The sequence below is a fragment of the Pristiophorus japonicus genome, chromosome 13 (assembly GCF_044704955.1).
Source record: "Pristiophorus japonicus isolate sPriJap1 chromosome 13, sPriJap1.hap1, whole genome shotgun sequence".
Taxonomy (NCBI): Eukaryota; Metazoa; Chordata; class Chondrichthyes; family Pristiophoridae; genus Pristiophorus; species Pristiophorus japonicus.
In genome coordinates this window covers 26,258,212-26,284,357 of record NC_091989.1, presented here as the reverse complement: position 1 = coordinate 26,284,357, position 26,146 = coordinate 26,258,212, and the positions used below count along the sequence as shown (strand labels likewise).

Here is a 26,146-nt window from a genome sequence, read left to right as displayed (position 1 = left end):
AGGGAATTCCAGAGCTTAGGGCCTAGGCAACAAATGGCACGGCCACCAATTATAAGCAGAGATGCTCAAGAGGGCAGAATTAGAGGAGCACAGATATCTCGGTGGGGGTGGGATGGAGTTGTTGTGGGGCTGATAGAGATTTCAGAGATAGGGAGGGGTGAGGCCATGGAAGGATTTGAAACAAAGGATGAGAATTTTGATACTGTCACTTCTGAGTCATGAATGTTGTGAGTTCAAACCCCACTCAACACACGAGAGCCCATAATCTCAGCTGATACTCCATCGTGCATTACTGAGGGAGTGCTGTACTGTCAGCAACATTAAAACATCTCTGATCACCTGTTTGCTACCAGCTTTTCTAAGTGACATCCAACATCTGTAATAAGAGCAGAGGCGTCTCCCCAGTATCCAGGCCAATATTTATCCCTCAACCATTCACCAAAACAGATTATCTGGTCATTTATCTCATTGCTATTTGTGGGACCTTGCTCTGCGCAAATTAGTGCTGCTGTGTTTCCCACATTACAACAGTGGCTCTACGTTAAAAATTCTGATGTTCTGCAAGATGCACTATAACTGCCTTGAATGAATTCCCTGCCTAAACCTCTCCTCCTCTCTACCTCTCTTTCCTCCTTTAAGACGCTCCTTAAAACCGACCTTTTTGACCAAGCTTTTGGCCACCTGCTCTCATTTCTCTTTATGTGGCTCGGTGTCAAATTTTTTGCCTCATAATATCCTTGTGAAGTGCCGTGGGATATTTTACTACGTTAAAGGTGCTATATAAATACAAGTTGTTGTTGTATTACTGCTGCGCCAATGCTAACACCGTTGAGAGAGAGGAAAGAAGAGAAATGGATGTAGAAGATGAGGAATAGTAGAGGTAGAGGGAAATAGTTACTATCTCAACATTAATGCCTGTGCCATAAAAAGCTTCTTTTGGCATAAAGACACTGAAATATATAAATAATGCAGAAGCACTTACACTGAACTAGATGCTCAACCTAAGTTCAGTTTATTGAAGATGACCTCGGAAGTGTGTCGCCTATTTATTCATTGAGAAATCTACGAAAACTTGTTTAATCCACAATCTTGCAGTTTATCAGACTGTAAGAATTATAGCTTTAAAGAAGATATTTTAATCCCTATGGACTGATCCTATCTTCATGATCTCTAGGTGAAGTACTTGGGACACTTTCCAAGTTAAAAGTGCTATATAAATGCAATTTACTTTTGTAGGTAGTTGTACTATCATTCATTTGCAGTGTCTTACTGCTTCTGTGCATCAGTTTGTTTCTAAATAAATCTAGCTACTAGTTGTAGCTGAATGTAATGTTTTGACAATGTGGTATTTACTGCCTCTTTGGAGTAGAGGATGTTATAGACATCCCACAAAATCAAGCAGTAACTGTTAGCACTTTGATCCCCACATGTGACAGGCATAATATGCAGGTTTTGGCTCAAAAAAGACTCTGTCTGCTTATGCAAACTGCCTCACCACCATGAGCGCAAGTTAAAAATGTTAGGAGAAAGCCTGAAATGTAATGGCAAGAATCATAAGAAAGCATGGAACTGAGAAGCGACATAAGTCCATGACCACACCACCCATGTACACTCTACCCATTCATAGACTTGACCTGCCCATTTAATCTCCTTCCACAGCCGATGTACATTCTATCCTATCATGGACTCTACCCACCCATTTAATCCCCTTCCACAGCCCATGTGCACCAAAAGAACATAAGAATTAGGAACAGGAGTAGGCCATCTAGCCCCTCGAGCCTGCTCTGCCATTCAATAAGATCATGGCTGATCTGGCCGTGGACTCAGCTCCACTTACCCGCCCGCTCCCCGTAACCCTTAATTCCCTTATTGGTTAAAAATCTATCTATCTGTGACTTGAATACATTCAATGAGCTAGCCTCAACTGCTTCCTTGGGCAGAGAATTCCACAGATTCACAACCCTCTGGGAGAAGAAATTCCTTCTCAACTCGGTTTTAAATTGGCTCCCCCGTATTTTGAGGCTGTGCCCCCTAGTTCTAGTCTCCCCGACCAGTGGAAACAACCTCTCCGCCTCTATCTTGTCTATCCCTTTCATTATTTTAAATGTTTCTATAAGATCACCCCTCATCCTTCTGAACTCCAACGAGTAAAGACCCAGTCTACTCAATCTATCATCATAAGGTAACCCCCTCATCTCCGGAATCAGCCTAGTGAATCGTCTCTGTACCTTCTCCAAAGCCAGTGTATCCTTCCTTAAGTAAGGTGACCAAAACTGCATGCAGTACTCCAGGTGCGGCCTTACCAATACTCGATACAGGTGCAGAAGAACCTCCCTGCTTTTGTACTCCATCCCTCTCGCAATGAAGACCAACTTTCCATTCGCCTTCCTGATTACCTGCTGCACCTGCAAATTAACTTTTTGGGATTCATGCACAAGGACCCCCAGGTCCCTCTGCACCTCAGCATGTTGTAATTTCTCCTCATTCAAATAATATTCCCTTTTACTGTTTTTTTTCCCAAGGTGGATGACCTCACACTTTCCAACATTGTATTCCATTTGCCAAACCTTAGCCCATTCGCTTAACCTATCTAAATCTCTTTGCAGCCTCTCTGTGTCCTCTACACAACCCGCTTTCCCACTAATCTTTGTGTCATCTGCAAATTTTGTTACACTACACTCTGTCCCCTCTTCCAGGTCATCTATGTATATTGTAAATAGTTGTGGTCCCAGCACCGATCCCTGTGGCACACCACTAACCACCGATTTCCAACCCGAAAAGGACTCATTTATCCCGACTCTCTGCTTTCTGTTCGCCAGCCAATTCTCGATCCATGCTAATACATTTCCCCTGACTCCGCGTACCTCTATCTTCTGCAGTAACCTTTTGTGTGGTACCTTATCGAATGCCTTTTAGAAATCTAAATACACCACATCCATCGGTACACCTCTATCCACCATGCTCGTTATATCCTCAAAGAATTCCAGTAAATTAGTTAAACATGATTTCCCCTTCATGAATCCATGCTACGTCTGCTTGATTGCACTATTCCTATCTAGATGTCCCGCTATTTCTTCCTTAATGATAGTTTCAAGCATTTTCCCCACTACAAATGTTAAACTAACCGGCCTATAGTTATCTGCCTTTTGTCTGCCCCTTTTTTAAACAGAGGCGTTACATTAGCTGCTTTCCAATCCACTGGTACCTCCCCAGAGTCCAGAGAATTTTGGTAGATTATAACGAATGCATCTGCTATAACTTCCGCCATCTCTTTTAATACCCTGGGATGCATTTCATCAGGAACAGGGGACTTGTCTACCTTGAGTCCCATTAGCCTGTCCAGCACTACCCCCCTAGTGATAGTGATTGTCTCAAGGTCCTCCCTTCCCATATTCCTGTGACCCATATTCCCACCCATTTAATCTACTGAGGGAAAATTCTGGGAAGCACTAGAGATAAATTGAGGACAACTCCAGTCCATTTATTTTATGTTACACCCTGCATTATTTACCTTAATGCATTGCCTTCTTTGACTTGATTTTGAAGAATGTCAGTTATCAATCTAAATCATGCGTACCCTGTCACTTTACTGTCAGAATGTCCACTGACGTTGGCTGCACAGCTGGAGAGCACGTCTGAGATCATCAAGTTGCTGAAAAGCGGAGGAGCTCATTTGGACTTCAGGACCCGGGATGGATTAACAGCTTTACACAAGGCTGTGCGATGTCGGAACCATACTGCACTAATAGTAAGTACACAATTCCACAACTGCATTGATATTGCCCACTAATGAGCACATGACTTTACACTGCAATACTGGTGAGTACAGGACAGTGCACGAATAGTAAGTACTTGATTGCACACTGCACTGAGTACAAAAGCACACACTCCGTAATGCTTAAAATGAGAGCACAGCCTCTATTTTGCTTCCTTTCCGTCCACCTCATCCACACTTTGCTGGATCACTGCAGCTGAGGACATGAGCTTCAGGAATAATTGAACAAGAGTAGGCCATTTAGTCCCTCCAGCCTGTTCTGACATTCAATGAGATCATACTTGATTTGTGACCTAACGCCATATAACCGCCTTTGCCCCACATCTTTTAATACCTTTGGTTAACAAAAATGATCAATCTCAGAATTAACATTATCCATTGACCTAGCATCAATTGCCATTTGTAGAAGAGAGTTCCAAACTTCTACCACCCTTTGTGTGGATGACCTCATGCCTACATTGAAATCCATTTGTCAGAGTTTTGTCCATTCACTTAATCTATTAATATCTCTTTGTAATTTAATGTTTATATCTACACTCTTACAATGTCGCCTATCTTTGTGTCATCGGCAGACTTGGATTTGTAGCTCACTATCCCATTATCTTAGTCATTAATAAGTATGGTGAATAGTTGAGACCCCAACGCAGGGGCCCGAATTTCATGAAGGCCTCCGCCCGCCCAAGTGCTGTGCAAAGGACCGCCAATGAACGCCAAGGTACCTGACGGTACTTTGGGCGGGGTTTTCATCAACAAGGTTCTTCGAAGGTCGGCGGGCAGCAAATGAGGGACTTATGCCGCCAATCTGGGCGGCAGCCGGTGGGAGCTCCAATCTTGGCGGCAGAGGCGCTTGTCACCTAAGTGACGCCGAGGATGGAGTCGGGCCCACGGAGGGTCGAAGACCTGCAAAGAAAAAGCATTAAAAATACATTGGAACACCTTCAGGGGACTCCATACAGGTAAGTCCCTGTAAAGAAAAAAAGAAAAAAACGTTTATTCACCTTTTTTTTCAGCTCTTCATACCTACCGTGGGGTCAGACCAGTCTCCTCGCAGCAGTCCACCCCCGTTCTGACGCCGACTCCCGCCCGCACCAATCTGGCATTTTGGCGGGCGGGAGTCCACTTACGCCACTCGGCCGTCCGCTGACGTCAGCGGGCGGTTCCCGGCGGCTCTCCCTTCCCGCCCGCTCCAGACCAGATCGAAACTGGCACTGGGCGGAACCCAAGGAGGAATGTTGGCAGCAGTGGGCGGTGAGTGCATCAATTTCAGGCCCCAGATCTTTGTGGGATCCTGACATCCAGGTCCAAAAATGCATGTAGATGTGCGATTAAAAAAGACAGTTACCTACCCGTTGGGCTTTCTTCACCTGGATCTCTCAACCCCTCCAATCCTGGTAGGAGGTCCACATGCAATGCCCCCTCCTGCCTCATTACCCTTGGCAGGCGCAGGCCCTGCTCCAACCCATGGGGATTCCTGAGAGAACATAAAGGTTGTAGAGACCCCAAATGATGAGAGAGTGTAGAGGGAGCTTTATTCTGTATCTAATCCGTGTTGTATCTGCCCTGGGAGTGTTTGATAGGGTGTAGAGGGAGCTTTAGTCCATACCTAACCCGTGCTGTACCTGCCTTGGAGTATTTGATGGAACAGTGTAGAGGGAACTTTACTCTGAATCCAACCCGTGTGGTACCTGCCTTGGGAGTGTTTGATGGGACAATTTAGAGGGAGCTTTACTCTGGATCTAACCCGTGCTGTACCTGCTCTTGGAGTATTTGATGGGACAGTGTCAAGGCGGCTTTACTATATTTGTATCATATGCTTTAGTGTGTTTACTAAAGGGTGGATTTATTGAATTGAATGCTTGATGGACTGGAATGGAATCAGAGTGAAATTGGGTCATTGTTCTATAAATATCTGTGGAATTGTATTCCATTTCCAGTATAGTGCTGGGTTCACTGAAGCACAGTGACATGGTTGAGTGACTCCACTCATCATGGGAGGACAGCCGGTGGGGTGGGGAGGGGTGTGGAGGGTGAACCATGAGAGACATGGCTGAATTTGTTCTAGCAGAATTGACCCAACCAGCAGATACTCACAGAACTAAGTGGTCAATATTGCCGCATTTATTCATGCTGGTGGAAAAGTTTGTCTGTGTGTAAAATTAGTTTTGACAGAGGAAAATGTAATATGCATCCACAGCCTTTAGGGAGAGAGTTTCAGATTTCGTCTACCCTTTCTGTGAAAAATGCTTCATGATTTCACTCCTGAATGGCCTACTTCTAATTTTAAGATTGTGCCCACTGGTTCTGGATTCCCTCACCGGAGGAAACAGTTCCTTTGGATCTACCGTATCAAATCCCTGGGAACTTGCTGTGTGAAAATTGGCTGATGTGTTTCTTTCATTACAACATTAACCACTCTGTGCAACTTGTTCATCCTACAGTAACCACTCTCTGTTACTACACCCTACAATAACCACTCTGTGACTGCACATCCTATAGTAACCGTGCTGTGACTGCACATCCTATAGTAACCGTGCTGTGACTGCACATCCTATAGTAACCGTGCTGTGACTGTACATCCTACAGTAACCACTCTCTGTTACTACACCTTACAATAACCATGCTATGACTGTACACCCTATAGTAACCATCATCATCATAGGCAGTCCCTCAGAATCGAGGAAGACTTGCTTCCACTCTTAACATGAGTTCTTAGGTGGCTGTACAGTCCAATACGAGAACCAAGTCTCTGTCACAGGTGGGGCAGAGAGTCGCTGAGGGAAGGGGTGGGTGGGACTCGTTTGCCACATGCTCGTTCCGCTGCCTGCGCTTGGTTTCTGCACGCTCTCAGCGACGTGATTCAAAGTGTTCACTGCCCTCCTAGATGCCCTTCCTCCACTTAGGACGGTCTTTGGCCAGGGACTCCCAGGTGTCAGTGGGAAGGTTGTACTTTATCAGGGAGGCTTTGAGGGTATCCTTGTAACATTTCAGCTGCCCACCTTTGGCTTGTTTGCCGTGAAGGAGTTCCGAGTCGAGCGCTTGATTTGGGAGTCTTGTGCCTGGCATGTGAACTATGTGGCCTGCCCAGCGGAGCTGATCAAGTGTGGTCAATGCTTCAATGCTGGGGATGTTGGCCTGGTCGAGGAGGCTAATGTTGGTGCGTCTGTCCTCCCAGGAGATTTATAGGATCTTGCGGAGACATCATTGGTGGTATTTCTCCAGCGACTTGCGGTGTCTACTGTACATGGTCCATGTTTCTGAGCCATACAGGAGGGCGCGTATTACTGCAGCCTTGTAGACCATGAGCTTGGTGGCAGTGTTGAGGGCGTGGTCTTCAAACACTCTTTTCCTCAGGTGCCCGAAGGCTGCATTGGCGCACTGGAGGCGGTGTTGGATCTCGTCGTCAATGCCTGCTCTTGTTGATAGGAGGTTCCCGAGATATGGGAAGTGGTCCATGTTGTCCAGGGCCGTGCTGTGGATCTTGATAACTACAATAACCATGCCATGACTGTACACCCTACAGTAACCATGCTATGACTGCACATCCTACAGTAACCATGCTGTGGCTTTATATCCTACAGTAACCATATTGTGTGACTGTACATCCTACAGTAACCGTGTTGTGTGACTGTATATCCTACAGTAACCATGCTGTGACTGTACATCCTACAGTAAGCGTGTTGTGTGGCTGTATATCCTACAGTAACCATGTTGTGTGGCTGTATACCCTTCAGGAACCATACTGTATGACTGTACATCCTACAGTAACAGTGCTGTGTGGCTGAATATCCTACAATAACCATACTATGTGACTGTATATCCTACAGTAACTGTGCTGTGTTACTGTACATCCTATAGTAACCTCCTTGTGCTTGTCTCTTTTGCACAGACCCTGTTGGATTTGGGTGCTTCTCCGGATTACAAGGACAGCCGAGGGTTAACGCCTTTGTACCACAGTTCGATGGTGGGAGGAGACCCTTATTGCTGTGAACTGATTCTGCATGACCATGCCAACGTGGGCTGCATGGATGAGAATGGCTGGCAGGAGATCCATCAGGTAAACAATTCACTGCCAAGTGGCTGTCAGAAGACAGAATGTACTGACTATATCATTTGAAATGGGGTGTCATTGCACAATGGGTGATGAGGTAATAGGTCGGAGTAGTAGAATGCAAGCCCGCCCATCCCTCCACGATTGCTCACAGAAGGAGTCCTGAGATTCTGCTGGAGTGGGGGTAGGGATAGAGGTTAGGGTGGGGAGGGAGGGGAAGGAGACATCAGGTTCTTTGTAGGTAAGTGCACATCTCCATCTTCTGTTGAGCGCGTCAGGCAGAGTGCTCCAAAAGGGACCTGACCTTGCCCGTATTTGCAGGTTCACGTCATTACCGAAACGCTAATGTGCCTCCAGCACACCAGTGCCGCTAGGAGGGCATTGCACTCAAAAGTGGGGGGAGGTCTGGGCAGTCCCTGCCTTCGAGACCTTTTGGTTTCCGTCCACACATAGTAGCCAGAAGGCTTCAAGCCTTAATGACCCTCCTGAGGATGATATGTGAGGAAGTTTCTAGCAGCTCCTTCTTAGGCCTTCCAATCTCAGGTTCTTGGCTCAACCTACAAAGCCCATGTTCAGGAAGATGAGGCGGAGCTGTATTGATGGCACTCCAGCCCATTAGCATTGCACTTTAATGGCTGCTTCCATTCCAAGCTAAAGGAGACCGGCAAAGGGAACGGAGACTTGGCATTCTTTTCCCTCTGCTTTGCCTCCAAGAAATTTTCTGAGGCACAAAGCAGAAGAAAATTGGCTCAATATCTCCATTGATACCAGATTTCAGTGACATTTCACAACAGTTTCTGTCTGTTTTTTCTGGATTACAAAAAGAGGCATAAAATATTGATTTAATTTTAACCTTTAACCTTTTCACCATCACTAATGTCCTTTAGGGAAGGAAACTTGTTGTCCCACTCACTCATCATCTCTGTACTCGCTGACCTACATTGGGTCCCGGACCACAAATGCCTCGATTTTAAAAATTCTCATCCTCGTGTTCAAATCCCTCTATGGCCTTGCCCCTCCCTACTGTGTAACCATCCGCAGCCCAACAACCCTCCGAGCACGCTGCATTCCTCCAACTTTGGCCTCTTGTGCATCTCCTACTCCTTTCACCCTGCCATTGGTAGCCGCACCTACAGCTGCCTCGGCCCTAAGCTCTGGAATTCCCTCCCTAAACCTCTCCACCTCTCCCTCCTCCTTTAAAGACATTCCTTAAAACCTACCTCTTTGACCAAGCTTTTAGTCATCTGTCATAATATCTCTCTCTTTGGCTCAGTGTCGATTTTTGCTGCATTACGCTTCTGTGAAGCGCCTTTGGATGTTGCACTGTGTTAAACATAAGAACATAAGAATTAGGAACAGGAGTAGGCCATCTAGCCCCTTGAGCCTGCTCCGCCATTCAATAAGATCATGGCTGATCTGGCCGTGGACTCAGCTCCACTTACCCGCCCGCTCCCCGTAACCCTTAATTCCCTTATTGGTTAAAAATCTATCTATCTGTGACTTGAATACATTCAATGAGCTAGCCTCAACTGCTTCCTTGGGCAGAAAATTCCACAGATTCACAACCCTCTGGGAGAAGAAATTCCTTCTTAACTCGGTTTTAAATTGGCTCCCCCGTATTTTGATGCTGTGCCCCCTAGTTCTAGTCTCCCCGACCAGTGGAAACAACCTCTCCGCCTCTATCTTGTCTATCCCTTTCATTATTTTAAATGTTTCTATAAGATCACCCCTCATCCTTCTGAACTCCAACGAGTAAAGACCCAGTCTACTCAATCTATCATCATAAGGTAACCCCCTCATCTCCGGCCCTATGTAAATGCTGTTGTTGTTGTCCTTGCCTGGTCTGGTCTATATGTGACTCCAGTCCCACAGCAATGTGATTGACTCTTAACTGCACTTTGAAGTGGCCTAGCAAGCCACATAGTTAAATGAGAACATCTAGGGATGGGCAATAAATGTCAGCCTTGCCAGCGAAACGCACATCCCGAATAAATTATACAAAAAATATCAGTGATGTGCTACCATAGCTAAAACCATCTCTTGTTCTGACTCAGGCCTGTCGGTATGGACATGTGCAACATCTGGAACACCTGCTGTTTTACGGAGCAGACATGAGCACTCAGAATGCCTCAGGGAACACCGCTCTGCACATCTGTGCACTCTACAATCAGGTCAGTGGGAAAGGGGGAGGGAGGGGGAGAGGGAGTTGGGCAGGGGAATGGGGAGGTGAGTGGAGGCGGAGGCAGGAATGATGCATGGGGTAGGGGAGAATGGAGGCAGGAAAGGTGATGAGGGTAGGGGGAGAGTCGAGGCAAGAACATTGAATAGGGTAGCGAGAGGGAAGTGGAAACAGGAAGGGTGAGAGTGGAGGTGGTAGTAGGAGGTGAGTGGAGGCAGGAAGAGTGAGTGAGGTAGGGGATAGTGGAGGCGGGAAGGATGAGGGGGTAGGGAGAGGTGAGTGGAGGCAGGAAGGGTGAAGTGGGTGGAAAGAGGTGAGTGGAGCCAAGAAGTGTGAGAGGGGTAGCGGGAAGTGTGAGGGATAGGGGGAGAGTGGAGGTGGGAAGGATTGTTGGGGTTAGGGGAGAGTGGAGGCATGTAGGATGAGGCGGGTAAGGGGAAAGTGAAAGTGGGTAGGGGAGAGTGAAGGGGAAGGTGAGTGGATCCAGGAAATGTGAGGGGATAGGGGGAGAGTGGAGGCGGGAAGGGTGACCCAGGGATCCAGGGAGATGTTGTATGTTTTATTATAGGCAACAGCCTTTGACCTGTGTTTACTGCTGCCAGGCTAGGAGCACGTAGTTGTATTGCTGGCTGCCCACTACACTTTGTTCAAATGTCCAAACCGGAAGGGATGTTACTACCACTCAGGGCGCCCCCGAGTTTGTAGATTTAATCTCCAGCTGAGACACACGGGCCAGCAGGTCTGTGTTTTGATTTCTGGGCCACGATCATATTGAATGGTGGTGCAGGCTCGAAGGACCAAGTGGCCTGCTCCTGCACCTATTTTCTATGTTTCTATGTTTGTGATTAGGGCCACACTCAATGTTCCCTCTAATTTCTTTTGGGTCGCGTAGCCCCTTTACGGGCTGTGCGGCCCATTCAAAATATCGCGTGTGCATGTTTTATCCCAATTAAAAAGCTGGCTCACCAGCTGCCCGGGACCTCCAGAGCGCTACACAGCTGCGCAGCTTAAAGGGAATATTGGTCACACTGCTCCTGGCCTGAGGAGGGGAATAACTTGCCAGGATTCCCCCTCCTGGTCTCCATCCAGGAACACCTACTGAAAAGTGAAAATGTGCTGTCAGGTGTGAATAGGAATGTACTGGGGTGCGTTGCCCTCAAGGTCAATTGGCCACGCTGACTCTTGGGCCCGGGATTCTCCTCACAGTGGTGGTGTTCTGCCAGGGTGGAACTCCTCATAGGCAGGGAAGGTAGTGGAGGCCAGACAGAAGTGCCCTGAATGTTGTCAGAAGGGGATTAGTGGTCGGAGCGCAACAACTAGCCTCAGTGCCCCTGGGTTAGGAAGGGGGGAAATAAGCTTCATGGCCAGGCAGTGATGGCTGCTAAAAAGCATGGGGTCATCGACCCGAGACAGGATTGGGCTAGGCTGATATACCCTCCACTGTTGAATATCCCGCTGGCCCTCACTATGCCAGCAAACACAGGGCGCCCCACACCGATGGAACCAGTGCCCCAGCAAGGGTCAGCGGGCTGAAAACTGGGGTCAACAAAGCAGAAATTGAAGAGAAAACTAGTGCCCAGCACTTTTTTTGTATCTCCCAAAGAACTTTTCATTTGTTCTTAAAATCCAGGAGAAAGGCACTTGTATTCCTGATCTTCACTGTCAGTCAAGGACACAGTTTGAGATAAGTTGTGAACGCCAGGGAATTATTGATTGAAATTGGTTGTGGAGTCCCAGGTGACAGGCTGTTCACAGTGGCAGTCTGCTCTCTGATAGTGTCTGACAGGCAGTCTCGAGCCCCAGTTTAGATAAGGCTGCTTCTTTAGTGCAATTCGAAATGGGCTCTGTCGTCTTGTTTCACGCTGTGACTTTCTATGCTGATTGGTGAATCGCTGCAGTGATTATCAATATATACGTGACAGCCTCTGGAGAAATGAATTTGTCCTTGACTTGCAACTGATACAGAATCGCAAAGCACAATAGTCTAACAGAGAGCAGTCAAATTTTAACAGGGCAAGGAGGCCTTTGTTAAAACTGTGCTTTCAAAAAAACACCTCTTGCTCTCATTACAACTGTTTCTGTCTCTGTTTTATCAATTATACTTTGGTCAGTGCTCCTTTAACTCTCCTCTCTTGTTCCTCCTCAGCTCCAAATCTCCCGTCCTACTCAGTCTTCCTCCTCCCTTCATCCTCTCTGTGCTAATATAAAAGCTCATCGCACTGTCTCCTTCACTGACTCATTCTTTCTCAGGGTCTCCCAGCACATCTTCTCGTTCCTGAGATTCCCCTTCAAAGTACGATCTAGAGATCTAGAGGCTTTTAAAACCCAACCCTTGTGCCACCTAAAGAATTTTGATGTCACCTAATCAATAATCTTTTAATTCTAGTGGAGGATTTGCACAGTGCACTCAGCTTATAGGGCCCAAATTTGCCTCGGAGTTGCTCCGTTATTTTTGGAGCAACTTGATTTTTCTGGAGTACCTTAAAAATCCCCATTCTGCACATTTAATTTGCGCCAGTGTAAGAGAGATGGTTAGGATTTTTTTTCAAAAGGGGGCGTTACCAGCCACCTACACCTGTTTTGTCCATTTAAGCCAGTTTGGACAGCTAATAGTTGCTCCAAACTAATTTGTGGCCGCACAGAAAACCCTTGCGGAGAGTTAAGAAATCAGTGCAGGTAGCCAGAGATTAGGGGGGGGAAGGGAAGCAGAGAGGACCTTGCAAAGTATCAAACATCTTCGCAGCAACATTCAAGAAGCATAAAAACCATCAATAATAAATAAATAAATAAACTTAAGTCCTACCTTCATAACTCGGCCTGGGAAGTCAGCGGGCCTGTCGATGCGAGAGGCCACTCGGCCGGAGATAGGTGCGGGTGGGTGGAACGCCCGGGTGGGAGAGAGCGCGCAGCGAAATGGCCACACACAACACACAGCAGGCTGGGCTCGCAGAACACGGAGGCTGCAGGAGCCAGTTAAAAAAATAACCAGCACACCACCCTATGCTGCCCTTATCCATGTTCTAACAGCCAATAAAGCAACCTTTCTGGAGGCTTTGGAGCTGTCTTCAATCCAACCAGGCCTCCCGTTGGTTTGGAATGATATGTGGTGTACAAGATTTAAGAGAGGACAGAGTAGAAAGAAAAATCTTAAAAACACACATACACTAAGAGTTTCAAATAGGGCAGATCATGATATGCCTCTTTCTCTTATCCAAGATGAAATGATACACATCACTATAATGCTCTATCAAAAGACCTAGCTGAGAATGAATTAAAATAAAAGTCATCTTTTATACATGTATTAAATCTTGCATCTCGCACTTGCAAAGTATGTCACACTTATAACTGATTTGCTCTGATATCCAGCCGGTGCGAGAGGCCACTCTATTGGGGATAGGTGCGGGTGGGTGGGATGCCCGGGTGGGAGAGCGAGCGCAGGGAACTGGCCACACACAACACACAGCAGGCTGGGCTCGCAGAACATGGTGGTTGCAGGAGTCAACTCCGAGGGACTGGTGGACTTTTCCTCCGAGGGACTGGTGGACTTCTCTCTCCAAGGGACTGCTGACTTCTCCCTCCGAAGGACTTGTGGACTTCTCCTCCGAGGGACTACTGACTTCTCCTCCGAGGGACTGCTGACTTCTCTCGTGACGCCACTCGGCCTGGGATAGGGGCGGGACATTGGGTCTCATGCTGCAGAAGAGCTATTGCACATGCATGAAACCTCCAGTGCGCATGCGTTGAGCTGCCAGCACTCTTTTGAGCGCAGGGCCCTAGCTCTGTCCCCTAATTGAATTGCCACGGGAGAGGCCACAGAGTGGCCAGAATGTGGGGACAACTTTTTGGCGCCGTTTTTATCCTAGGAAGTCGGCGCATCTCACGTGAGTGCGCCGAAAAAGCAGGTGAACCAAATTTGGGCCCAATGTTTGGAGAGTGGAATTGAATGGCCAATGAGTTTCTGAGGGTGTCTTTGAGTGCCTAAGAACTCTTTTTAAGATTTATTTCAGCTACTGCTTCTATCCAGTACCCTCATGGGTTCCTCCTTATCTTTGAAAGGCATCAGAATAACATTACAGTGTACTTGCAAAAGAATTCATTGCAACAACAGCTTGCACATTTATATACAGGGTTAAAACCATTAACATAGGCATTTATTGCCTATCCCGAGTTGTCCTCATACAACCAAATGGTTTGCTAGGCCACATTAGAGTCACATTTAGGCCCAAACTAGGTAAGGACAACAACAATGTGCATTTATATAGTTCCTTTAACACAGGAAAACATCACAAGGCAGGCTTTGTAATGGATATGATATGGGGTTGGAAGCACAGTTCAGGGTCAAATAGGATGCCGAGGTTGCAAACAATCTGATTCAGCCTCAGATAATAATCTGGTAGAGGGGTTGAATCAGTGGCTAGAGAATGGTGTTTGTGGCGGGGCCAAAGACAATGGCTTTAGTCTTCACAATATCTAATCAAAGGAAATTTCTGCATATCCAATACTGGATGCTGGACAAGCAGTGTGACAAATCACATGCAGTGCTGGGCAGAGAGAGGTGGTGGTGACCCACAGTTTGGAGGAGATTTTCAGTGATGTATTACCCATCAGTTTGGAAGGGACTTTTAATGGTGAGTTACCCATCAATTTGATGGGGACTTTTAATGGTGTTACCATCAGTTTCGAGGGGACGTTAAATTGCATGTTTCACACAGATTGGAGGGGACTTTTAATGGTGAGTTACCCACAGATTGGAAGGGACTCTAAATGGAATATTACCCACAGACTGGAGGGGACTTTCAATGGTGGTGTACTCACAGTTTGGTGGGGACTTTCAATGGTGTGGTACCCCAGACTGGAGGGACTTTCAATGGTGTATTACCCACAGACTGGAGGGACTTTCAATGGTGTATTACCCACAGACTGGAGGGACTTTCAATGGTGTGTTACCCACAGACTGGAGGGACTTTCAATGGTGTATTACCCACAGACTGGAGGGACTTTCAATGGTGTGGTACCCCAGACTGGAGGGACTTTCAATGGTGTATTACCCACAGACTGGAGGGACTTTCAATGGGGTGCTACCCACAGAGTGGAGGAACTTTCAGTGGAGTGTTACCCACAGATGGGAAGGTACTTTCAATGGGGTGTTACCCACAGACTGGAGGGACTTTCATTTGGGTGTTACCCACAGAGTGGAGGAACTTTCAGTGGGATGTTACCCACAGATTGGAGACGACTTTCAATGGAATGATGAGTCCTGACTATTCCGGGGATTTGAATAAGCAGATGAACTTTCCATTCATTCTTATTCATCCTCTCAGTGGCTGTGTGACGTCACAAGGTCTCTATTACAATGTTAATATTGTTTATGCACTCACAGCCTACAAGTGAGTGACTGAGGCTCATTGTTTACAATGCTCCTGATGATCAGGACCTTTTCGGTTATGGGTCTTGGACACTTTGGAGGTGATGAATTTAGACATTATTGTGTGTGAGCAAAATCCAGAATCTGCTGGTTTCTAGTAGAATAATGAGGTGCCAAAAGTAATTGGCTGCTTAAACTCCCTTTATTTAATCATTCTTTTAAACCAATACCAGGTGCAGCAGGATATAATTGGTGACTTTTAGAAGAATATTAACTGGAAGCTCATTAATGTGTCATTAAAACCAAGCTGCACTGCAGGGGTTTGGTTCTAGTGAAGATGAATCAGACTTTGTACGGATGCCTTACAAGTCTTCTCAGTCAAAGACTGTCTAGTCAGTTAAAGTAACCTGAGAAAACATGGTGTGAAAAATATACACATCAAAGCACATGGAGAACATGACAAATTATTGATTGACATTAATATTCTGGCCTGCTCTCTAGGATGAATAATTTAATTACTCAAGCTGTTAATAACATCAACTCTGGCATGTTTCTGTATGGGCTGGGAATGTGTACACTGTTTCTCTGCCCTCTCGTCATTTCCTTCCTGTTTCCTTCTTCCTTTCAGTTGCACATCTATTGCTTTCATTTTGCTGAAAGTACCCACGCCCAGGCCCATGTTCCTGCTTTTACAGTTCAAAGCAGGGTTTGCATCTCCGAATGTTCACTGGGCCACGATTCTACATGGATACGCGCAGATTAACAAAGCACAGGGCAGATTCTCAGAGGTTACAGAATTGAAGGGGGCTGACATATTCCCACCAGCTGCTTAGTTGATCTTCCTTCATTGGTTATAAGAAAGAACATTTGCATTTATATAGTGCCTTGTATGATCTCAGGACGTCGCAAAGCACTTTACAGCTACTTTTGAAGTGTAATCACTGTGGTATTGTAGGAAATGCGCCAGCCAATTTGTGCACCCCAAACTCCCACAAACAACAATGTAATAAAGACCAGATAATCTGTTTTAATGATGTTGATTGAGGGATAAACATTGACCAAGGAAACCGGGGATACCTCGAAAAAAATCACCATGGGATATTTTACATCTGCTTGAGAGAACAGACGGGGCCTGGGTTTAATGTCTCATCCAAAAGACAGCACTTCCAACAGATTGTAAAGCATAGCTGACAAAGGGACACCCGGGCTCCAGTATTCGACTGCACTCAAGTATCCTGGAAGCCCCTTAAGATATATGTTACGTATTAAGGAATGCAGATCAATGTCATTGCAAATATATCTTGGTGAACACACCTTTTGGGCCTGATTGACCCTTTGATGAAGTGTTGAGCAGACGGGATTGCACTTCCTGGAGTGGACAAACCAGCTGTCTGCAGAATTGAAATGGGCTGACGTATTCCCACCAGCTACTTAGTTGATCTTCCTTCAGTGGTTATCAGAAAGAAAGACTTGCATTTATATAGCATCTTTCACAACTTCAGTATGTCCCAAAGCACTTTACAGCCAATTAAGTACTTTTGAAGCATAGTCACTGCTGTAATGTAGGAAACGAGACAGCCAATTTGCGCACAGCAAGCTCCCACAAACAGCAGTATGATAATGACCAGATAATCTGTTTTAGTGATGTTGATTGAGGGATAAATATTGGCCTAGCACACCGGGGACACAGTCTTCCATCGGAGGTACTCTCTTCCTCAGTAAAGCTCTGTCCCGTCAAACACTCTCAGAGCAGATACGACATGGGTTAGATACAGAGTAAACCTCCCTCTACACTGTCCCAAGAAACACTCCTAGGGCAGATATAGCATGGGTTAAATGCAGAGTAAAGTTTACCCCATTCACTCTGAACTGTTCCCCTATTGTTTTCCTTTCCAAACCAGCCATTGCTTTGGATAAGAACATAAGAACATAAGAGATAGGAGCAGGAGTAGGCCATTCGGCCCTTCGAGTCTTCTCCACCATTCAATAAGATTATGGCTGATCTTCTACCTCAACTCCACTTTCCTGCACTACCCCCATATCCTTTGATCCCCTTAATATCTAAAAATCTATCGATCTCTGTCTTGAATATACTCAATGACTGAGTCTCCACAGCCCTCTGGGGTAGAGAATTCCAAAGATTCACCACCCTCCTCATCTCAGTCCTAAATGGCCGACCCCTTATTCTGAGACCCCTGGTTGTATATTCTCCAGCCAGAGGAAACATCCTCCCTGCATCTACCCTGTCATACCCTGTAAGAAGGATTGAGGATTGGGATTGATAGTGAGTGCAGTGTATCCAGATTCTCAAACTTCACCCTGGACTATTAGAGAGGAGTCTTTCATCCTGTCAGTCTAGCCTGGATTAAAACCCAGGTACTCTGAGGTGAAAGATAGTGAACAGGCTCATTGCTGTACCTGTTGCTCGAGCGCATGTCTGATTTTCTGTTGTTAAGATGTACGCATGTCACTCTGCATATTACTAATTCCTGCCTACAGACCTCCTGTGTCACAGATCGATCACCAGACTGCTCTGTAAAGACAGGAAGCAGACTGTAACTTGATGGATGAGCCTGGAATCTTTCCTTATTAATTATGTCCTGCATAGTCAGCACTATCCCCCTATGGTCTTTTGATAGGAAGTAGATTCTTTTTTTTGCCTCCAAGCTTCTTTTGAAGCCGAGGCCCAGCCTGGCTCTTCTGGTGGCTCCAATTCTCCTCTTTGTCTCCTGAAGACACCGGCTCTTGCTGGGGTCTAGGCTCCACAGGCTCTTCCCGCCCGCATACCTCATCCAAGCGACCGCTCTCTGCATGAGCAGTGAGCATTAGTAGGCGTGGTGGCTCTGGCGGACATTCGCCTCACACGAAGCATCCCAGGCCCTTGACTAGCAGTGAACTCCCATATAATCATAATCCCAATAAGAACCAGTGATTTCAGGAAGGGAAGGGCTAATTTGACATTAGCTTTGGTGCGACAACAAAAGGTTGGCAAGGCCAACTTCAGACACCTGGTTCGTCCATTCCAGAAAATGCGATCCAGTTTGCTCAACACTATATATTCAGGCCCAAGAGGTGATGCAGAGGAGTGTGAATATCCTGATGTTCGAGGATAGAGCTGTAAGAAATGACTGGATAAACTAGACCTTTAAACAGGACAGAGAATAAAGCCTGAATAACACTGTCAGATACGATGACAATAACTTGCATTTATATAGCACCTTTAACGCAGTAAAACATTCCAAGGCACTTCACAAGAGCATTATCAAACAGGATTTGACACCGAGCCACATAGGGAGATAATAGGACAGGGTGGCTAAAAGCTTGGTTTAAGAGATAGGTTTTAAGGAGTATCATAAAGGAGGAGAGAGAGAGAGAGAGTGTGAATCTGCATGAGAATGTGTGACTGTATGTGTATGCCTGAGAGAGTGTGTGTAAGTATCTGTACATCTACCAACAGCCCTACGTCAGCATGACAAGTGGGTATGGCCATGGCTCAGTTGGTAACACCCTCGTCTCTGAGTCAGAAAGTTGTGGGTTCAAGTCTCATTCCAGAGACTTGAGCACAAAAATCTAGGCTGATACTCCAGTGCAGTACTAAGGGAGTGCTGCACTGTCAGAGATGCCATCTTTCGGATGAGTTGTTAAACCGAGGACTCGTCTGCTCTCTCAGGTGGACGAGGGATCGCATGGCACTACTTTGAAGAAGAGCAGGGGTGTTATCCCTGGTGTCCTGCCCAATATTTATCCCTCAATCAAAGTCACTAAAACAGATTATCTGGTCATGATCACATTGCTGTTTGTGAGAGCTTGTTGTGTGCAAATTGACTGCCGCGTTTCCAATTTTACAACAGTGACTACACTTCAAGAGCTGTAAAGTGCTTTGGGACGTCCGGTGGTTGTGAAAGGCGCTATATAAATGCAAGTCTTTCTTTATGGGGGCAGAATGTGTGTGGTGGAATTAGGACAGACGTCAGATACAACAGGGTCACCAACAGTCGGCAAGAAGGGTTGATGGGGCCAGGAGATCGGATTCATTTAAGAGAAAGAGGGAGAAAGTAGGGCTGGAAAAATGAGATCAGGTGGGGCACATCTGACCCTGTCTGAAGGCGATATAATGGCTCTTTCACTATCCTGCGGGGGAACCCTGCTCATTCGCCAATCGGGTTTCTTGCCCAACAGGATTGTATTTCAATCAAACATAGGAACGTTTAAAAAGCAGAATTCTTCAGATTATATTGCACTACATTGTTGTCTCTGAACTGCTCTTAAAACTTGCATTAATCCAATGTTACATTCATTGAACTGCTGCCGCTCGATGGTGCGATTGGAGGGATTTACATTTCTAATCTGCTTGTTTACGTATAATTCTAGTAAAAAACTACATGCAAGGGGGATGGAAGATTACAAATGCTGTGATAGAGAGGGATCTGGGGGTCCTTGTTCATGAAACACAAAATGTTAGCATGCAGGTACAGCAAGTAATTAGGAAGGCAAATGGAATGTTGGCCTTTATTGCAAGGGGCATGGCATTGGTGAGACAACACCTGGAGTACTGCATACAGTTCTGGTCTCCTTATTTAAGGAGGGATATACTTGCATTGGAGGCAGTTCAGAGAGAGTTCACCAGGTTTATTCCTGAGATGAAGGGGTTGTTTTAAGAAGAAAGGTTGAGCAGCTTGGGCCTATACTCATTGGAGTTTAGAAGAATGAGAGGTGATCTTATTGAAACATATAAGATGATGAGGAGGCTTGACAGGATAGATGCAGAGAGGATGTTTGCCCCCATGGGGGAATTTAGAACTAGGGGCATAGTTTTAGAATAAGGGGTCACCAATTTAAAACGGAGATGAGGAGGAATTTATTCTCTCAGACGGTCGTGAATCTACCCCAGAGAGCTGTGGAGCCTGGGTCACAGATTATTGAGTGATAAGGGAGTTAAGTGTTATGGGGAGCAGACAGGGAAGTGGAGTTGAGGCCAAGATCAGATCAGCCATGATCTTATTGAATGGCAGAGCAGGCTTGAGTGGCCAAATGGCCTACTTACATAAGAATATAAGAACATAAGACATAGGAGCAGGAGTAGGCCATTTGGCCCCTCGAACCTGCTCTGCTATTTAATAAGATCATAGCTGATCTGTTCATGAACTCAGCTCCACTTCCCTGCCCGCTCCCCATAACCCTTTGACTCCCTTATCGCTCAAAAATCTGTCTATCTCCGCCTTAAATATATTCAATGACCCAGCCTCCACAGCTCTCTGGGGCAGAGAATTCCAGAGATTTACAACACTCTGAGAGAAGAAATGCCTCCTCATCTCAGTTTTAAATGAGCGGCCCCTTATTCTGAGACTATGCCCGTCGTTTTAGTTTCCCCTATGAGTGGAAATATTCTCTCTGCATTCACCTTGTTGAGCTCCCTCATTATCTCATATGTGTCGATAAGATCACCTTTCATTCTTCTGAACGGCAATAAGTATAGGCTCAACTCCAGGTGTGGCCTCACCAATACCCTGTACAGTTGTAACAGGACTTCTCTGCTTTTATACTCTTATACCCCTTGCAATAAAGGCCAACATTCCATTTTGCTTTCCTGATTACTTGCTGTAGCTGCATACTAACTTTTTGTGTTTCATATACAAGGATCCCCAGGTCTCTCTGCACTTTGCAATTTTTCTCCATATAAATTATAATTTGCTTTTCTATTTTTTCTGCCAAAGTGGATATTCCCACATTATACTCCATCTGCTAAATCTTTGCCCACTCATTTAGCCTGTCTATATCCCTTTGCAGATTTTCTGTTTCCTCCTCACAATTTGCTTTCCCACCCATCTTTGTATCATCAGCAAACTTGGTCTTACACTCGATCCCTTCATCCAAATCATTAATATAGATTGTAAATAGTTGAGGCCCAGCACCGATCCCTGCGGCACCCCACTAGTTACTGTTTGCCAACTGGAAAATGACCCGTTTATCCCGACTCTCTGTTTTCTGTTAGTTAGCCAATCCTCTATCCATGCTAATATATTACCCCCAACCCCGTAAACTTTTATCTTGTGCAGTAACCTTTTATGTGGCACCTTATCGATTGCCTTCTAGAAATCCAAATACACCACATCCGCTGGTTCTCCCTTATCCACCCTGCTCGTTACATCCTCAAAGAACTCCAGCAAATTTGTCAAACATGATTTCCCTTTCATAAAACCATGCTGACTCTGCATGATTGAATTATGCATTTACAAATGTCCTGCCACTGCTTCCTTAATAATGGACTCCAGCATTTTCCCCAACGACAGATGTTAGGTTAACTGATCTATAGTTTCCTGCGTTCTATCTACCTTCTTATTTAAATAGGGGCATTACATTTGTGGTTTTCCAATCCGCTGGGACCTCCCCAGAATCCAGGGAATTTTGATAGATTACAACCAATGCATCCACTCTCACTGCAGCCACTTCTTTTAGGACCCGAGGATGCAAGCCATCTGGTCCAGGGGACTTGTCTGCCTTTAGTCCCATTATTTAACCGAGTACTACTTCATTAGTGATAGTTATTGTATTAAGTTCCTCCCTCCCTATAGCCCCTTGATTATCCATTATTGGGATGTTTTTAGTGTCTTCTACTGTAAAGACCAATACAAAATATTTGTTCAAAGTCTTTGCCATTTCCCTGTTCGCCATTATTAATTCCCCAGTCTCATCCTCTAAGGGACCAACATTTACTTTAGTCACTCTTTTCCTTTTTATGTACCTGTAGAAACTCTTAGTATCTGTTTTTATATTTCGTGCTAGTTTACTTTCATAATCTATCTTCACTCGCTTTATTATTTTTTTAGTCTTTCTTTGCTGGCTTTTAAAGGTTTCCCAATCCTCTGGCCTCCCACTAGTCCTGGCCACATTGTATGCCGTTGTTTTCAATTTGATACGATCCCTTATTTCCTTAGTTAGCCACGGATGGCTATCCCTTCTCTTACAGTCTTTCCTTCTCATTGGGATATATTTTGTTGAGCGTTATGAAATATCTCCTTAAATGTCTGCCACTGCTCATCAACACTTTAATCTATTTTCCAAATCCACTTTAGCCAACTCTGCCTTCATACCTTTGTAGTCTCCTGTATTTAAGTTTAGGACACTGGTTTGAGATCCAACTTTCTCACCCTCCAACTGAATTTGAAATTCAACCATGTTATGGTCACTCATTCCCAGAGGATCGTTTACTAGGAGATTGTTTATTAATCCTGTCTCATTACACAGGACCAGATCTAAGATAACCTGCTCCCTGGTTGGTTCCGCAATGTACTGTTCAAGGAAACTATCCCGGATACACTCTATGACCTCTTCCTCAAGGCTACCCTGGCCAATTTGCTTTGTCCAATCAATATGAAGGTTAATATCGCCCATGATTATTGCCGTTCCTTTTTTACAAGCCTCCATTATTTCTTGATTTATACTCCGTCCAACAATGTAGCTACGGTTAGGCAGCCTATAGACTACGCCTACCAGCGACTTTTCCCCCTTATTATTCCTTATCTCCACCCAAACTGATTCAACATATTGATCTTCTAAGCCAATATCATTTCTCACTAATACACTGATCTCATCCTTTATTAACAGAGCTACCCCACCTCCTTTTCCTTTCTGTCTATCCTTCTGAACTGTCATGTACCCTTGAATATTTAGTTCCCAGCCCTGGTCACCTTGCAACTGCTCAGTCCTTGTGCATTGAATGAAGCGAGTAAGCGTCGAAGAGGAGCGAGAGAGAGAGAGCTGGCAGCTGAAACCTGCCACTCTTATACCTGCAAAAATGCTTCTTCTCGTGCCAAAAGTTCAACTGTCCTTCGCCTGAGGCAGTACAACTGAAAAATCATGTCTTCGACCTGTTCCTTTGTTACTGGGCTATTTCCTCAATAAGGCTCCAACAGGTCTGGCTGGTCGAAAAGCTTTCCTTTGTGTCTTGAGCATCGACCAATCTCTCACTGATTACATGACAAAGGGCCCTGTCCATCAACCAACTTCCTGTCATTTCAGCCATTGATTCCATTTCACCTGATGTGTATTCCTGTGGGACATGTTTGGACCTGTCCCACTTTAAGCTGCCTGCCCGTCTGCAGTAACAGCCAAATTTGTCCAAGCAATGTCCAAAACTTTGTCCAAAAGTATATGCTTTTGCTGTCGATGTTTTCGCCGAATTCTTACACCCTTCCTGTCACGCTCTGGTTTTCATGCTCTCCTGCTCTATTGCCTTCTCATTCTTTGATTTTTAAAAAATTTTTCGCTCATCTGAACCCTCCCCCCCCCACCCCCCACTAATTAGTTTAAAGCCCTCTCTACAGCCCTAGTTATTTGATTCGCCAGGACCCTCGTCCCAGCACGGTCTAAGTGGAGCCCGTCCCAATGGAACAGCTCCCTCTTACCCAAGTGCAGTTGCCAATGTCCCACAAACCAAAACCCATTTCTCCCACACCAGTCTTTGAGCCACGTGATTAACTCTCTGATCTTATTTACCCTATGCAAATTTGCTCGTGGCTCAGGTAGTAATCCAGAGATTATTACCTTTGTGGTTCTGCTTTTGAATTTGGCCCCTAGCTGCTCATAATCCCTCAGCAGAATCTCTTTGTTTGTCATACCTATGTCGTTGGTACCCACATGGACCACGGCAACTGGATCTTCCCCCTCCCACTCCAAGTTCCTCTCCAGCCCTGAGGAGATGTCCTTAACCCTGGCACTGGGCAGGCAACACAGCCTTCGGTACTCACGTTCTCGGCTGCAGAGAACCTTATCTATCCCCCTCATGATACTGTCCCCTACCACTACAATGTTTCTCTTTACTCCCCCCACTTGAATGGCCCCCTGTACCACGGTGCTGTGGTCAGTTTGCTCATCCTCCCTGCAGTCCCGGCTCTCATCCACACAGGGAGTAAGAGCCTCGAACCTGTTGGACAAGAGCAAGGGCTGAGGATCCTCCATCATTACCTCCTGAGTCCCCATACCTTCCTCACTCGTAGTAACACCCTCCTGTTCCTGAGCATGGATTGAATTTGAATTAATTACTCTTAATTGTTGTGACTAGCTCCTGGATTGCGGCGTCCAGGTAACTCTCCCCCTCCCTGATGTGTTGTAGTGTCTGCAGCTCGGATTCCAGCTCATCAATACGGAGCCGAAGTTCCTCGAGCTGTAGACACTTGCTGCAGATGTGGTCGCGATGGACCGCAGTGGGGTCAACCAGCTCCCACATGCTGCAGCAGTGACGCATCGTCTGCCCTGCCATCCCTAATATATTTACCCCTTCCCTCGGCAAATACCTGTCCCACCTGTGACAGAGTCTATGGCTCTCGTATTGGATTGTTCAGCCACCAGAGAACTCACTTCAGGAGTGCAAGCAAGTCTTCCTCGATTCCGAGGGACTGCGTATGAATGAATGAATAAATATATTTATTTAATTAAGTTTTCAAGTTTTGTTTTTAATCCCAGCTCTTAGTTCAAACCAATGCTCGAGAATAGAGAGAAGAACTCACCAATAACTTCCCTTCTTTCCTGTGACGCCACACTTTGATTTTGGTTCTTTTTACTTCTTGTCTTCAGGTCAGTTGGTGCTACTTGGGCTGGCTCTCTTTATCTCTGCTCCGATCGGCTGCTGGTCTCGTGGTGTTTTGCCCCGACTTCTGCTCCTATTTCTTATGTTCTTATGAATCCTAACAGAAAATATGGAAGACAATATCGATACTTACACACACACACACACACACACACACAGATTCACACACACACATACACACGAACTTGATGGATACTATACACACTGAGCCCCTTCAATTACCAGTGTCCACTTATAGTTCTTTTATAATGTGTGTCGCAGGGTCACATGATCGGGCAGGATGAAGAAGATCTTCAGCCCATTTGATCTCTTCCTCCCACTTCACAAATCCAACTATCTCCCCATCACAGCCTCCATCTGTTTGTTAAATGAGTCCAGTTGCTGATATCTATCACTTTCAAAGAGGCCAAAGGCAGCCTTGTTCCGATTAGTGATCAACCTCTGTGTAAAGAAACACTCTCTGACATCTTTTAATTACATAGAATACACAGCACAGAAACAGGCCACTTGGCCCAACAAATCTGTGCCAGTGTTTATACTCCACACGAGTCTTCTCTTATTCCATCTACCTCATCTCAGCCTTTCAGCATATCTGGGACGAAATTCCGGTTACCGCCCCTCACAGGAAGTGGAGGGCAATGTCGTGCGCTACACCTCACACTGGGAATAACACACAGACACTCTAATCTCACACTGGGAATAACATACAGACACTCGAACCTCACTCTGTGACTAATACGCATACTAATCTCACACTGGGAATAACACACAGACACTCTAACCTCACACTGTGACTAACACACAGACACTCGAACCTCACTCTGTGCCTAACACGCACACTAACCTCACACTGGGAATAACACACAGACACTAACTTCACACTGGAAATAACACACAGACACTCTAATCTCACACTGGGAATAACATACAGACACTCGAACCTCACTCTGTGACTAACACGCACACTAACCTCACACTGGGAATAACACACAGACACTAACTTCACACTGGAAATAACACACAGACACTCTAATCTCACACTAGGAATAACAGACAGAGGAGCCGAAATTCAGCAGCGCAGGAAAGCTGATTTTTTTCTTTGTACTTGTCGCACGGATCTTTGATGCGGTCGAAAGAGCCATTTTCAGGACTTTGACATTTTTCAAAATCCCAGAGGAAACGTGTCATAATGG

At 45.7% G+C, this 26,146-nt stretch overlaps 1 protein-coding gene across 1 annotated transcript in view; it reads left to right on the top strand.

The window, feature by feature from the left end:
• Window positions 1–26,146, top strand: part of shank3a (SH3 and multiple ankyrin repeat domains 3a) — a 1,463,579-nt gene that overhangs the window by 455,282 nt on the left and 982,151 nt on the right. The window contains exons 6-8 of the mRNA XM_070897277.1: window positions 3,597–3,748; window positions 7,662–7,829; window positions 9,878–9,994. Coding sequence (XP_070753378.1) covers window positions 3,597–3,748; window positions 7,662–7,829; window positions 9,878–9,994 — 437 coding nt within the window. The remainder of the gene's footprint in view (window positions 1–3,596; window positions 3,749–7,661; window positions 7,830–9,877; window positions 9,995–26,146) is intronic.